General features: G+C 45.7%; 1 protein-coding gene across 1 annotated transcript in view; it reads right to left on the bottom strand.

The window, feature by feature from the left end:
* LOC119409778 (CREB-regulated transcription coactivator 2) overlaps positions 1-16,840 on the bottom strand; it is a gene marked incomplete in the record, with an annotated part of 35,578 nt that overhangs the window by 9,163 nt on the left and 9,575 nt on the right. The window contains 6 exon segments of the mRNA XM_037676677.1: positions 494-957; positions 2,833-3,101; positions 6,077-6,126; positions 6,444-6,523; positions 14,653-14,679; positions 16,530-16,636. Coding sequence (XP_037532605.1) covers positions 494-957; positions 2,833-3,101; positions 6,077-6,126; positions 6,444-6,523; positions 14,653-14,679; positions 16,530-16,636 — 997 coding nt within the window.

The raw sequence follows: 16,840 nt of genomic DNA on the forward strand, positions 1-16,840 counted from the left end.
GACCTTAGTTAAATCCAGCAGGAGGCTCGGACCTTAGTTAAATCCAGGTGGAGACTTTTTTTTTGGCCAGGCAGTGTAAGCTGCTGTCTAATCAATCACTCAATCAGGCCGTCCATCATCCATCCATCCATCAATCATCAGTCCATCTATCCATACAACAATTATCCATCCATCATCATTCATTCATTCATCAATCTATCCATAATCATCCATCTATTAATCATCCAACCATAATCATCCATCCAACAATCATCCATCAATCCATCCTCTTAATGAAGGTTTTTCAGTAAATTTGGTTTTAAATGACAGAACAAACATGGCTGATCAGACCAGCTTTACAACAAGTTGTAATAATTTATGTTTTGTTTGGTTGTTTACAGCTCAGGATAACAAAATAATATGTTAATTATTTAGGATCGAGTTCTCTGTTCATCAAAACTGCAGGTAGATGAATGCCAGCATCTGATCTTTGGACACCCGGTGTGTTCCTCACCTGTGAGATGGAGGACAGAGTGGGGGAAATGGTGGGGGAGAACTGTTTGGAGTGATGCCTCCGTGGCTCCGCCCCCATGGGCAGGATGAGCGGTGAGAGCTGGGCTCGTCTCCGTGGCGATGTGCTGAGTGATGTTTGGCCCTGACTGGTGAGCAACTGTGTGTAGGAGGAGGAGCCTGATCCAGCCCCACCCATTCCACCGCTGTAGCTGGAGTTACTGCCTGACTGGAGGGAGGAGTTACTCAGGGATGAGTGCAGCGACTGGTTGCTGAGGGAGGACTGCATGGAGGGGGAGGAGCTGAGCGATGACTGAAGCGATGGATTGCTGAGCGATGATTGCAGGGAGGCGGAGCTTAGAGAATTAGAGAAGGAGTGGCTGCTGAGCGACGACTGGATGTTGGGGTTGCTCAGTGACGACTGCAGGTTGGGGTTACTGAGCGTGCTCTGTAGAGACGCCATGAGTCCTGAGGAGAGAGAAGAACCAGTGAGAAACAGATTTTATACATTTAAACAAGCTGTCATTTTAAATTCAACTGTTGTATTGTTTAATGTTCGGAAACCAGTAATTTTACTTTGAAAAGTTAGTTCTTCATCCAATGAGAACCCACAAGTCTGAACAGTTTTATAAAGTGAACGAAAGACTCCAAAAACTGGCCTCCTCGTCCTCGTCCCATCTGTCCATCAGCCTCACAGAGAACAGAAAACTGATCCGGGATCAGGTCTGAGGGGGCGGACTGGGCGCTGCAGCTGAGCAGTTTCCTGCCTGTGGTCGCTCCACTCACCTCACCACCGATAAAACGTTTCCTTCTTCCAACCGAACAGAAACTAAAAACTGAGCTCCTCGTGTGAAAAACCTCTGAGGGTAAATTACATTCAGCTCGCCGACAGACGCCTCCCTGTTTCATGTCGACCAGCGTCACCCACACACTTCCTGCATTAACCGCCAGAGTTCACCTGACGCAGGCTCAACGCTTTGCATCAACACGTCGACAACACGCCGAACAAAAAACAGCAGAACCAGAACAGGCCTCAAGTCCACACAGCAGCCAAAGCACATTAGAGACAGGAGAAGTGACGACGTCTGCAAAAATCTAGCCAATGCTGAGCTCTAAAATCAGCTAGTGTCCTGCTTCCTGTAGCTAGTGTCCTGCTTTTTGTAGCTAATGTCCTGCTTCCTGTAGCTAGTGTTCTGCTTCCTGTAGCTAGTGTTCTGCTTCCTGTAGCTAGTGTTCTGCTTTTTGTAGCTTATGTCCTGCTTCCTGTAGCTAGTGTTCAGCTTCCTGTAGCTAGTGTTCTGCTTCCTGTAGCTAGTGTTCTGCTTCCTGTAGCTAGTGTCCTGCTTCCTGTAGCTAGTGTTCAGCTTCCTGTAGCTAGTGTTCTGCTTCCTGTAGCTAGTGTCCTGCTTCCTGTAGCTAGTGTCCTGCTTCCTGTAGCTAGTGTCCTGCTTCCTGTAGCTAGTGTCCTGCTTCCTGTAGCTAGTGTTCAGCTTCCTGTAGCTAGTGATCTGCTTCCTGTAGCTAGTGTTCAGCTTCCTGTAGCTAGTGTCCTGCTTCCTGTAGCTAGTGTCCTGCTTCCTGTAGCTAGTGTTCAGCTTCCTGTAGCTAGTGTTCTGCTTCCTGTAGCTAATGTCCTGCTTCCTGTAGCTAGTGTTCAGCTTCCTGTAGCTAGTGTCCTGCTTCCTGTAGCTAGTGTTCTGCTTCCTGTAGCTAGTGTTCTGCTTCCTGTAGCTAGTGTTCTGCTTCCTGTAGCTACAGGAAGCAGAACACTAGCTACAGCTAGTGTCTTGCTTCCTGTAGCTACAGCTACACTAGCTACAGGCTAAAGGTTCTGGGTTCGTTCTGCTGAAGTCTGACCCAGATCAGTGCCTGATCCGTATCTGCACGAGGTCTGGCCTGGACCTAAACTCCTGGCTCCCAGCAGGAAACAAGGAGGGAGCCTTAAAACCTGGATCCAGACTTTGGACCAGCTGAGCCCATTTGGGTCCAGGAGCAGCGCTGGAGAAACATGAAGTGTGCGACAGAGCCAGAGGATCAGCACACTTCTGGATCTGTTCTAGTCTTACTGAGACATGGGGACTCAAACTGCACAGAACACTGGCGTGAAGATGATGAGCAGAACCTGTCGGTCTGACCCGGTTCTGTTCATCAGACAGACTCACTTCCTGTTTGCTCTTGCTCACTTTTACAGGAAACCATTCTTTTAACGAGGAAACCTAAACAAACAAACACAAACTGGATTTTATACACCCGGACCTGGACCAACTCAGACCCAGGTCAGTCCAGGGTCAGTAAATGGACCAGTACCGGTTGTGTTCTGGTGGCCAGTAAAGAGACCAGTACCAGGTGTGTGCTGCTGGAAGCTCCCACTGCCTCCTGATTGGTTGGTGCTGTTAATGCCCAGCTGGGTGAGAGTGGAGGCTAGGTTTCCAGTGCTGCTGCCCCCGCTCAGAGCAGAGGATCCTGGGTAACCGGGCTCGTCCTGGTCCAGCGGCGTGGGCAGCGGGGAGGGGAAGTGGAGGATGGACAGGTCCGGCAGCGAACCGCCGGTGCTGGGGACAAGGGGGACGCCTTGAACTGGAGTGGACGGCTGCTCAGGAGACGTAAAGATGCTGTGGAGAAAACAGAAGTTTGAGATGACGGACTGCTGAGCGACAAGTCTGCAGCAGAAGAACCAGCAGAGTGCTGCGTCTCTTTCCTCTAAATCCCCGTTAGTTAATGAACTGATAACTGATCATCATATTGATTTATTGTGTCTGACAGAAACTTGGCTACAACAGGAGGATTTTGTTGGTATAAATGAATCCACTCCTGTTAATTATTTAAATGTTCATGTTCCTAGAACAACTGGCCGAGGTGGAGGAGTAGCTTCTATTTTTCAATCAGGATTATTGATTAATACTAAACCAATTATTAGTTATAAAACTTTTGAGTCACTGTCTCTATGTCCCATCCCAAATGGAAATCAGAACGACCACTTTTACTAGTTGTTATTTATCGTCCACCAGCTCCTATGACCAGTTTATGTCAGAATTCTCAGAATTATTAACTGACTTATTATTAAATACTGATAAAATCATCATAATGGGTGATTTCAATATTCATGTAGATGTTGAGAGTGATAGTTTAATCATAGCCTTTAATAATTTAATAGAGTCATTTGGTTTTACCCAAAACGTCCGCACATCTACTCATTCTTATCATCACACTCTTGATTTAGTTCTGACCTATGGTGTAGAGATTAAAGACTTAGTAATAGTTCCTCAAAATCCTGTTCTGTCCAACCATTTTTTAATAACCTTTGAGTTTACATTAAATGACTACACAGTCACTGAGAGTAAATTTCATCTCAGCAGGTGCTTATCAGAAAATGCTGTAACCAAATTGAAACAATCTCTTCCATCAATGTTTCCTCTGTCTTGCAGAGTAATGCATCAGAGAACAGAGACTTAGATCATCTAGTTGATCATCTTACAACTTCAATGCAAACTTCACTTGATAAAATTGCTCCACTGAAAAAGAAAGTAATCAATCAGAGGAAACTGGCTCCTTGGTTCAATTCTGAGTTACGTACTTTAAAGCAGCATCTAGAAACCAGGAGAGAAAATGGCGCTCTACTAATGTTGAAGAATTTTATTTAACTTGGAAAGATAGTCTGCTAACATATAAAAAAGCTCTCCGTAAAGCTAGAACTTTATATTACTCATCTTTAATAGAGGAGAATAAAAATAACCCTAGGTTTCTGTTTAGTACTATTGCTAGACTAATTAAAAGTCCCATTTCTGTTGAACCATGTATCCCTACAACTATAAGTAGTGATGACTTCATGAGATTCTTTATAGATAAAATTATTTCAATTAGAGAAAATTCAAACCAACATTCCTACTATTGCCTCTGGTTCTGTGTCAAGTGAGACAACTTTAAAAACGTCACTAGAGCCTGATTTATGTTTGGACAGTTTTTGTCCTGTTGAGCTCTGAATTGTCAAAAATAATAACCTCATCCAAACCATCCACATGCCTGCTAGATCCCATCCCAACCAGACTGTTTAGAGAGGTATTTCCCTTAATTAATAACCGCGACTTGGATCTGCTTAATTTGTCTCTGCTTAATTTGTCTCTAATGAATGATTACGTACCACAGAGCTTTAAGATTGCAGTAATTAAACATCAACAACAAAATACTCCTCCTTATCTTCAAGGCTGTCCATAACCTCGCTCCTCCATACCTTTCAGACCTTCGTCACATTGCTACACCCGCTCGTACCCTCAGATCCTCTTCTTCCATTCAGCTCATTGTTCCCCTTGCCCTTCTTGTAACTATGGGGAGCAGAGTATTCAGCTGCTCTGGGACTCACTCCCACCTGATATTCACAACAGACTCATTGCCACATTTCAAATCCAAACTCATCAGTCTAAAGTAGCCTACGCACTGTGATTGCAACTGCACTCTTATTTCAATTCTATTCTTTTACTCGTTTTTACTGTGTGTATAATATTGTGTCTGTTTTTAGGCTTGACTATGTAAGGTGACCTTGAGTGCCAAGAATGGCACCTACAAATACAATGTATTATTATTATTATTATTATTATTAAACCTTTACTTAAGAAACATAACCTTGTCTCAGGAATCCTAGTCAACAACAGATCTATATCTAATCTAACTTTCATCTCAAAAATTCTAGAGAAAATAGTTGCAGGTCAGTTATGTGATCATCTACAAATAAATAATCTGTTTTGAAGGCTTTCAGTCAGGGTTTAGAGCTCGCCACATGCACTGAATCTGCACTGGTGAATGTCACTAATGATATTCTCATGGCCTCAGACAATGGACAGGTGTCTACACTGGTCCTGTTAGACCTCAGTGCTGCATTTGATCCATCCATTATCTTTACCCGCTTCTTCCATTTTGGATCACAGGCGACGCCGGTGCCCATGTCCATCAATCACTGTATGAGGGGCGGGGTACACCCTGGACAGGTCTCCAGTCCATCACAGGGACACATAGAGACAAATGAGACAAACAACCATTCACTCTCTCACCTAGGGACAGTTTAGAGTTACCAATCAGTCTAACATGCATGCTTTTGGTCTGTGGGAGGAAACTGGAGTACCTGGAGAAAACTTACGCATGCACGGAGAGAACATGCAAACTCCACCCAGAAAGTCCTCCGGACCTGGATTTGAACCGGGGACCTGCTCGCTGAGAGGCAGCAGCTCTACCAGTTGTGCCACCGTGCTGCACATTTGATACAGTTGATCACAATATTTTACTTCAGAGACTTGAATATAATGCTGGAATTACAGGAACAGCTCTAAATTGGTTTAAACCATATTTATCTGATAGATTCCAATTTGTAAATGTAAATAATGGATCTTCATCATACACTAAACTTAGTCATGGAGTTCCTCAGGGTTCAGTGCTTGGACATATACTCTCTTATATATGCTTCAATTAGGTAAAAATATTAAACAGCATGGGATAAATGTTCATTGTTATGCTGATGATAGTTATATTTGTCCATGACATCCAATGAATCCAGTTCAATTCAATTCAATTCATTTGAATTGTGATGAGGCACACTTACTTGATGCCTGGAACTTCACAGGACTTGGGTCTGGATGACAACATGGGCAGCTGAGACACAAAAAACAAGATTCAGTTTGTTGAACGACAGCCGACAGGTCCTACAACCGGTCTGACACCAGAACCAGCTCGGCAATCAGGGAGCGACAGAGCGTGGTTACCATGGTGACCAAAACAGCAGCTTGACATGTTTTTATCTCGACTGCAGATTATCACCGTGATGTCAACGTTTCAACTGAAGAGCTCAGCTTCATGAAATCGTCAAGTTTCATTTGAAAATGAAAACATCTGAACTTTCAAGTGTTTGTCATCTGCAGCAGCAGCCGGGATCAGCCGACTAAAACAAGAAAATGAATAAAAAGCTTTACCTTGTTGGAGTCCCACAGTTTCAGCATTTTGTCATCATCCAGGACGTTCTCTTCAATGGGAGGAACCGGGTACGGAAACACTGAGGGACAAAAAACCAAACATCAGCGTTAAAACTGCGTCTCCAACGTCCACCATTCCTACAGGTTGCCCCACACAGGTTCTTTCACACCTCCTTGAGTCTCCACTTCATTGTGGTGGAGTTTGTGCGCCTGAATGGTCCGAGGAGCTAAGCTGACCGGGGCCATGGCCCCTGGTAGGGTCTCCCAAGGCAGATTGGCTCTTGGTGACAGGCCAGACAAAGAGTGATTCAGAAGACTTCTATGGACCAAAGAAAAGGAACTCGGTGTAAAGCCCTTTTCCACCGCTCCTCTTCAGCCCGGTTCGGCTCGGTTTGGTACGGTTTTGAGACATTTGTCATTTTTTCACAGAACCAGACCCTTTTTTGGTCCCTGCTTCTCTGGTGGGACCAATCGAGCCAAGCCGGAACCAAAACGTGACGTCAGAACACTGTCGGCCACTGACTGGTCAGGGGGCGGAGCCACTGGATCTTTTAGAAACTTTTCAAAACACCAACCCACCATGTGCAATTACTCGGAACACGGAGCAGCAGCTGGACCCATTTTTAAGATTTATAAAACAATAGTGACAACACCGTGGTCTAACGCTGAAGTGCAGGTGTTTTTTGTGTTTGGTGGCTGAAGACAAAGTTCAGAGCGAGCGTGAAGGAGCTCTGCCGGTCCTCTTCACCGGAGCTTCGGAGCGCCCTCAGGCCGTGCAGGGCGTCATGTCCCCGGCTCCGAGCTCCGCTGGTCACCACCGAGGATCAAACGAGCTGCTGACTCGCAGAAGGTGTTTGTCCGGACCCCGGCCTCGCCTGCTCATGAAGGCCGAACCCCGATCCCAGCGGACTGGGACAGTGGATGGAAACTATTTTTTAAAACATTATGTAAAAAAAATATTTTTTTCTTCAGTGAAGATTAAAATAATTAAACAGTGCCAGTTCCATCATGAAATCCTGTTTTCACTTTAATGACTTTATTAAATAATCTGTTAAAGTTAACTCAGCTGAAGAATCATAAAAAGACAGTTATTGGATCTCAGGAATATTTCCCTCAAACATGTTTAAAGAAGAGATTCAGCCTTTAGTTCAACTTTATTCTAACACACACGTGCAAATCACACAACAAGAATTAAACTTTACATCAAAGCTAAAATGAAATAATCTGTGTTCAAGTAACAAAACCATACATCTAAATTCAAAAATAAATGCAGACAATGAGTGAAAATACATGAAATGATGAAGAAAATGTATAAAATTTAAACTAAAATTCATTAAAAGTTTATTAGCAGGTAAGTGCATTTGGCACCAGGACGCCCGAGGTCGTAGATCGATGATCGACTTTGCAGTCGAGTCATCTGATCTGCAGCCGTTTGTTTTGGACACTCGGGTGAAGAGAGCAGCTGTCAGCTGATCACCACCTGTAGCGAGTTGGATCAGGTGGTGGGGGAAGATGCCCGACAGACCCGGTAGACCCAATCATGTAGTGAGGGTTTGCTGGGAACGCCTGGCAGAAAACCCCACACCATTTTACTTATAAAGCACTTAAACAGCAACAAGGCCAATTCACTTCAGTTTATTTCTGCAGCTCCAAGTCACAACAGAAGTCGTCTCAGGGACTGAACAGAAACATTCAAATATAAAATAATAATTGAACATTATTTATCTGAGGAGCAGCTTTGAGTTTAACTCTCATCTTGAACAAGCATGAAGGCGACAGTGGAAAGAAAAACTCCCTCATGAGGAAGAAACCTTTAGCAGAACCAGGATCAGGACTAGAGGACCATCTGCTTCGAGTCACAACAGAAGTCAGGATCTCGCGCTTATTTGACACAGGAACAGAGTTAACAAGAAGTTGTGATGGCAGATCAGATGAATGAGAGCTGCCGGAGAGATCCAATGGTTTTCCAGAATCTTTTAGGATCATTTAGATCTTTGTCCTCACCTCCTTCTACAGGTGTGCAGTGGAGAGCATCCTGTGCTCCAGCATCAACGTGTGGCATGGAGGCTGCACAGCTGCAGAAAGAAAAGCTTTGCAGAGAGTGGTGAAGGCTGCACAGAAGATGCTGGAGTCAGCCTCCCCACCATCACAGACATCTACACCTCCAGATGCAGGAAGAGGACCACCTGCATCATGAAGGACCTCACTCACCCAGCACACACTTTTTGCCCCGCTCCCCTCAGGAAGGAGGTTGAGGAGCATTAAGTGTAGAACCACTAGACTGAGGAACAGCTTCTACCCTGAGGCTGTTAGACTCATGAATCTCTAACCAGAATAATCACTGTGATGATACTTATTGATATGTGCTGATGATTATCCATGCTGCTGATCTCATGCTGCTGATTTATTTTATGCTGCTGTATTCATTCTTTCTCATCAGCTCACGGACTCATGTTCGTGCTGCTGTTGTTTGGCTTATTGTTTTTGCACTATTAAGTGTTTAGTGTATTCTTAGTTCATATCTTAGATCTTATTACTGTTTTTATTTTACAATTTATACTTTTGTTGGATGTAACTGGGACCCTGAGTACACAATTTCGTTCCGCCACATGTACCACATGAGATGCGAATGACAAGACACCTTGACCTTGTTCTTTGGAGGTCTGAGATAAGAAGTTGTTACGTTTTGAGACTAATGTCAGCTGTACTTTTATTCTGCAACTGTTGAAAATGCAACCCGTCAGTGTCTGAGGCAGAATGTCTCGCTGCGGCCCAAAGATGGTCTCTCCTGTGCAGGAGGTCAGCTAGCTCAGGAGTAAACCAGGGGCTGTCTCATCCCTTTATTCTGAACTGTTGAAAAGGAGCATGTTTATTTACAAAACAGATGAAACTATTCTGAAAATAGTTCTAGGAAGTGTTCACATAAGCAATTAGGAGAATACGTTGCCAATCAGAATGAGACAGGTCACAAAGGAAGGCCTGTCCACTAAAATGTTTCATATCTCATGTTTGAACTAGTCTAGGCTTAAAGTGAGGTAATTTAGTGTCCCTGATAACTCCAATAAGGCAATGGTCACTCATATCTGCAAAAACACACACCCAAGAAATTTAAGGGGCGTATTTGTTAAAAAGAGGTCCCATATGGACGATCTATCAGCTTCTTTGGTCTGGTGGGGGCATCAATAATTTGGGTGCAGTTGTGACAAACAACATTCTTTAAATTTTTCACTAAGTGGGCTCTGAAGTTTCCAATCTGCATTAAACTCACCAGCAAGGAGTATTTCATTGAATTGTAAATTTGTTAGGAAGTACGTCAAAAATTCAATTCAGTTTATTTATAAAGCGCCAAATCACAGCAAAGTTGTCTCAGGGACTTTACAGGAACATTCACACACAGTGAGGAAAATCAGTATTTGAACACCTGTGAACATCACTGTTAATATTTGGTACAGTATCTTTGTTTGCAGTTACAGAGGTCAAAGGTTCTCTGTAGTTCTTCACCAGGTTCACTGCAGCAGAGATGTTGGTCCATTCCTCCACAGATCTTCTCTAGATCAGCAGGTTTCTGGGCTGTCACTGAGAAACAGAGTTTGAGCTCCCTCCAAATGTTTTCTATAAGGTTTAGGTCTGGAGACTGGCTGGGCCACTCCAGAACCTTGATATGTTCTTACGGAGCCACTGCTTGGTTCTCCTGGCTGTGAGCTTCAGGCCATTGTCATGTTGAAAGACCCAGCCATGACCCATCTTCAATGCTCTAACTGAGGGAAGGAGGTTGTTCCCCAGAATCTCTCAACACATGGCCCCGGTCATCCTCTCCTTGATACAGTGCAGTCGTCCTGTCTCTTGTGCAGAAAAACACCCCCAAAGCATGAAGCTTCCACCTCCATGCTTCACAGTAGCGATGGTGTATTTGGGATGGTGCTCATCATTCTTCGTCTTCCAAACACGGCGAGTGGAATTAAGACCAAAAAGTTCTATTCTGGTCTCATCTGACCACAGAACTTTCTCCCATGACTCCTCTGGATCATCCAAATGGTCATGGTCAAACTTCAGACGGGCCTGGACGTGTGCTGATTTAAGCAGGGGAACCTTGGTGCCATGCATGATTTAAACTATGACGTCTTAGTGTATTACCCACAGTAACCATGGAAACAGTGGTGCCAGCTCTCTTCAGGTCATGGACCAGCTCCTCCGTGTAGTTCTGGGCTGGTTCCTCACCTTTCTTAAGAAAACTGATACTCCACGAGGTGAGATCTTGCATGGAGCCCCAGTCCGAGGGAGATTGACAGTCATGTTTAGCTTCTTCCATTTTCTAATAGTTGCTCCAACAGTTGATCTTTTTTCACCAAGCTGCTTGGTAGTTGCCCCGTAGCTCTTTCCAGTCTTGTGGAGGTCTACAATTTAGTCTCTGGTGTCTTTGAACAGCTCTTTGGTCTTAGCCATGTTAGTAGTTGGAGTCTTACTGATTGTGGGGTGGACAGGTGTCTTCATGCAGCTACCAACCTCAAACAGGTGCTTCTGATTTAGAATAAGAAGTGGAGGTGGACTTTTTAGAGGAGGACTAGCAGGTCTTTGAGTACCAGAACTGTTGCTGATTGGCAGGTGTTCAAATACTTATTTACAGCAATAACACACAAATAAAGTATTTAAAAATCATACATTGTGATTTCTGGATTTTTTTTAGATCATGTCTCTCACAGTGGACATGCACCTAAGATGAACATTTCAGACCCTCCATGATTTCTAAGTGGGAGAACTTGCAAAGTCGCAGAATGTTCAAATACTGATTTTACTCACTGTACATATAAAAACCAGTTAGTAAAGTTCTCTATCTAAGAATCCAGCAGACAAGTTGAATCTTGGCTTCGTTGCAGTCTCTCATCCTGAGCAAGCACAGTGGAGACAGTGGAAAGAAAAACTCCCTTTAACAGGAAGAAACCTCCAGCAGAACCAGGATCAGGACAAGAGGCTCTGTCAAAGAGGACACAGCCTCAGGGGTTGCTGAGGGGTGGGGGGCGGTAACAGCCCACAACAGAAAAGATCTGGGCTCCATGCAAAGTAATGTTTATTGCCAGGATTTCAAATCCATCAGTTGCCACATCTTTATCCAAATTGATTTGGATAACCAAGTTTCAGCAATAAAGATTACATCAGCACCAGATGAACAGACCCAAATCCTCAGCACACCCATTTTTCGAGGAAGGCTACGCACATTAACATGCAAAAGTGTAGTCCTGACATGGTTTAAAATCATTTGGTGAGCTGTACTGTGAGGGGGGGGGGGGGGTAGACTGGATCCTGGACAAGAATAACAATACTATTATTATTATTCATTTCCTTGTGCTTTTTGTGGCAGATGTGTAGTTACAGGAGTTAATATTGTGGCACTTGGCCCCCATAAACGATCCATGAAAACATGGTGACTTAGAACCCAAAACAATGAAGTTGGCCGGGATGGGCAGAACTGGACGCATTAACAAGGTTCAACGACTCCAAATAGTCGAAGTTCTGAAAATGAGGAGTACACAGTTGATGGTTGCAGGCCAGACAACTTTGTGGTTCTAGTGGACCAATAAGCCCAGCATGGCGATCAAACTGCAGTTTGAGTTGGGCTGAGAAGTGCTCAAGCACCCCGGAGCAGACAGATTGCTCCAGCTGCTCTCATGTTGAACAGAAGCTGGGTCCAGAACCAACAGGCAGAAACAGGTAATCCACGTCAATGTATGGAGCGGGCTTCCAGAAAGACCACTCGTTCTGGAAGGCACAATTCTGGCTCGGTTCGGGTTAACAGAGATCTGATCCAGGTGAAAGAAAACCCATTAGGTAAAGCCCTTCACGGGTTCAGAATCTGACGAGACCAACAGCGTGAGCCAGAACAGATCCTTCACCTGACCAGTTAAGAATCGGTGAGCCCATACAGATCCAAATTAATCCAGGTAAGTGCAGATGGAAGATCAGCAGAACTCTGATGCAGATGCCGGTCCTTCAAGAAGCTCCTCCACAGCGCTTCCTGGCATGATAGGATTGCTCACAGGCGAGCAGTGGTCAGACTGACCGTAGAGGCTGGAGCCATCCTTGGCTTGGTTTTGGTCCAGATCCATCAAACTTCCCCACAGCCAACAGCAGACGCTCACGGAGAGAGCCGGTCATTCGGTGAGCAAGGATCAGGCTGACCACTGAGGCTGGGACTGGCTTGGTTCTGGCCAGCTCTGTTCTGATCCAGCTCGGGTCAACTTCCCCCACAGCTGACAGCAAGACACCCACAAGGAAAACTGGTCTGACAGTAATCCAGCACAAAACCATACAGTAGACCCGGTCGGAATCAATCAGACCACAGAGGTCCAGATGAACAGTCCAGGTGGAATCTGAAGGAAAACGTCGTACCTTCAGACAATGTCTCCCCGCTCGAGAGGTGACCTGGCCGGCAAGCAGCGCTCAGAATGACCCATGGGCTGGAAGTGATCCTGGACCCAAAATTCCCGGGCGGTTCCATTTGGCTCTCTGAGTCCATTGAGTACTAAAGTCAGTTGGAAGCAAAACCAGACTGTTTTAGTCCAGTTCAAAATTGGGTCAGTTTGATGTTACAGGACTGCAGAGAAGCCGGGGAGCTGCTGTCCTGCTCCACAGGATGAAGAAGAACAAATCCTACAACAATGACAGAGGAGGACACATCTCTGACACCCTGCAGGGACGGGGGCAACAGGAGGACAGATGGGTACAGCTCCCCGACACCCCAAACAAGGTGTGTTCCTGAATTGGGGCTGCGCGTTGTCACTGATTCTGTTCAGAACTTTTATGGACAGAACTTCTCGGTGCAGCCAGGGGGGGGGGAGGGAGTCCAGTTCTGTGGCCTCAGGATTCATCTCTGCTCTTTGCAGATGATGTGGTCCTGTTGGCGTCATCGTGCCGTGATCTTCAGCTCTCACTGGAGCGGTTCACAGCTGAATGTGAAGCAGCTGGGATGAGAACCAGCACCTCCAAATCTGAGGCCATGGTCCTCAGTCAGAAAAGGGTGGATTGTTCTTTGGGTTGAGGGCGAGGTTCTGCCTCAAGTGGAGGAGTTCAAGTATCTCTGGGTTTTGTTCATGAGTGAGGGAAGAATGGAGCGTGAGATTGACAAACGGATTGGTGCAGCATCTGCAGTATTGTGGACTCTGTTATGGTCCATTGTGGTGAAGAGGGAACTGAGCTGTAAGGCAAAGCTCTGTTTACTGGTCGGTCTTCATTCCTCCCCTCTTCTCTGGTCATGAACTCTGGTAGAGACTGAAAGAATGAGATTGTGGATACAGGAGGTTGAGATGAGTTTCCTCTGCAGGGTAGCTGGACTCTCCCTTAGAGACAGGGTGAGAAGTTCAGTTATCAGGAGAGACTCAGAGAAGAACCGCTGCTCCTCCACATTGAGCTGAGTCAGGTGAGGTACTTAGCATCTGGTAAGGATGCTCCCTGGGCGTCTCTCTAGGGAGGTGGTTCGGACATGTCCAACTGGGAGGAAACCCCAGGGAAGACCCAGGACACTCTGGAGAGACTACGTCTCTCAGTTGGTCTGGGAACACCCTGGAGTCCTCCCAGAAGAGCTGGAAGAGGCTGTGGAGAGACATGTCTGGACCTCCCTGCTCAAGATGCTGCCCCCGAGACCTGAGTCCAGAACAAGAGGAAGATGTTGGATGGATGGAAGGTTCCTTCTCACATGTTCCCTCCCACAGTCCAGACTCAAAGGTTCTGGTTAATTCAGTGGATTTAGAGCCGTTCTGGACGCTAAACGTCAGTAAATTCTCTGGAACATGTTTGTGGTTCCACCGATGAGGATCAGCTGATCTCCTGGCTGAAACAGGACCTTTGAGATCCCGTGGAAGCAGCAGGACTGGAACCAGACTTTGCTTTTGTTTAATAAAGAGACAACAATTTAATTTACACAAATATTCTCAACTAGTAAACCATAATAAATGAGAAGTTAAGGATGGTGGATCCATCGATCAGCCAGTCAGTCAGCCAGCCAGCCAGTCAGCCAGCCAGTCAGTCAGCCAGTCAGCCAGCCAGTCAGCCAGCCAGTCAGTCAGCCAGCCAGCCAGCCAGCCAGCCAGTCAGTCAGCCAGTCAGCCAGCCAGCCAGCCAGTCAGCCAGTCAGGATGTTGGTCTGTCTCTCATTTTCAAGAGACTTGTTTTAAACAAAACTTAACTTAGAAACTACACCAGACTTCATGTTACTCACTTCTTCGGCTCTCTCCGTCGCTCTGACCTGCAGCACAAAACACAACCAGCAGGTTTATTAGAATAACACTGGTCAACTGGTCACCATTAACTTCACTGATCAACTGGTCACCATTAACTTCACTGGTCAACTGGTCACCATTAACTTAACTGGTCAACTGGTCACCATTAACTTCACTGGTTAACTGGTCATCATTAACTCCACACAGACTCTCTCACTGGTACATCTTCATCTTTAAATCACTTCCTGGTCTGCTGCCTTCATACATCTCCTCCTACATGTCTCTGTGTGAGTGCAGCTACAGCGTGCGCTCTCAGGACATCATTACCTGCAGTGTTCCCTCAGTGAGGACTGAACTAGACAAAAGGACCTTCTCCTACTCCGCTCCTGTTTCCTGGAACATCTTGTACAAAGACCTGAGGCTCTCGACCTTTGACCTCTGTATGGTGACATCACGAGCGCCGTAGAGCGGCCGCACTGATGACAGCTCCGCGCCGACTCGTTCTACCATGTTGTTGTTTACTCTCTCTCTTCAGGACCTTGTAAATATTACATTTAATCTCAACTTTTTGGTACTTCATTTTGAACCCTTCTTGCGTGCTTTAGTATATTGTTGCTTGTTCTTTGTTTTTTAACGAGTCAGATTGAGCATCATTGTTCTGTTGACCTGCATATGAAAAAACAACTTGACCCTGACTCTCCGAGTGGTTTTAAACATCTAAGTTCTTGGCAACAACCAGCGCAGACATGTTCCTGTTTTTACTATTTTACATCGCTTCATAATGCAGCTGTTTTGTTTCGTTTTTATACAATTAATTTTATTTACTTTTCTTTTTCTATGCTTTAGAACTGCTGACTAAGGCTAAGGTTAAATACGGTAAGACTGTTGTTCACGTCGGCGGTAATGACACCCGGTTACGCCGATCGGAGGTCACTAAAATTAACGTTGCTTCGGTGTGTGACTTTGCTAAAACCATGTGGGACTCCGTAGTTTTCTCCGGCCCCCTCCCCAACCTGACCAGCGATGACGTTTAGCTGTATGTCGTGGTTTAACCGCGGGGTGTCCAGGTGGTGTTCTGACAACGACGTGGGGTAGGGCTGAGTACGACCCTCAGTTGTGTTACGGCACCGACAGAACTGCACCGGTCGGTGCACGGATTGAAACGTCGCTCTTCTTTCAGTGTCAAGTTTCAGTATTGGCTGTAACGTGTCACGTGGTTTCAGCACGCAGGCAGGTGAAACATAGACATATGACAAACAGACTACGTGTTTACACCCAGAGCTGTATAGAGCTGCTGTACAGCTGTGTGTCTATGGTGCTGGCGACGCACACAGACGGGGTTCACGTGCGCAGCGTGTGTTGTCGAACGTCTTCAATTTACGAGCAGAAAGCTTCTCCGTGTTTGTCTTCAAGGACAGAGGAGTGCCCCCCCAGCGTTACAGTCGGCCTGTGTTAGAGAACATGAACGACCCAGTTCATCTTCTCCACGACCGGACTCTTCATCAAAGAACCGCGAGGACGGAGCTGTGTCTGTTTCAGCTGGTGAGTCCACGTTCGTTCACGTGACTGCAGCTGAACACGAACATCACGGTGAATTAAACCAGAAAACACCAACTTTAAGATGGTACGGACTTTCTCTCTCTCATTGTTTGGCGTCGTTTATTTAATTTATATCTTAGATCCTTGAATACCGTTTCTTTTTACACTTTATATTTCTGCTATTTTTGGATGTAACTGGGACCAAGTGAACAAAAGTTTCATTCCACCTCATGTACCACACGTGATGTCAATGACAAGAAGGAACCTTGAACTTTGACCTGAGCCTCAGGGTTTTCAGATCAGCTGATGTTTGAGCACCGTGTGTGTGCTGCCTCACCGCTGCGTCTGTTACTCTGGGGGGTGAGGGCAGGTCCTCCCATAGTGAAGGGGTCTCCTGTGGGGGGGTTCATCACGCTGGTGTGGAGGGCTGAGTCGGAGTTGGTCCTGAGGGAAGGAGAGGAACAGCTTGTTAACGAGCAGCGTCTCAGGGAAACACCTCCTCACAAACAGGAAGTTGAGCCTTCCACAGATCAGGAAACGTTAAAGAGCTGAGAGGAAACGAAAGCTTCTCTACGCTTGATCCAGACTGAGCAGAACGGCACCTCCAACACGTGGAGGTTCTCCTCCAACACGTGGAGGTTCTCCTCC

This window comes from Nematolebias whitei, chromosome 5 (genome assembly GCF_014905685.2).
Source record: "Nematolebias whitei isolate Nwh7 chromosome 5, NemWhi1, whole genome shotgun sequence".
NCBI classification, from domain to species: Eukaryota; Metazoa; Chordata; class Actinopteri; order Cyprinodontiformes; family Rivulidae; genus Nematolebias; species Nematolebias whitei.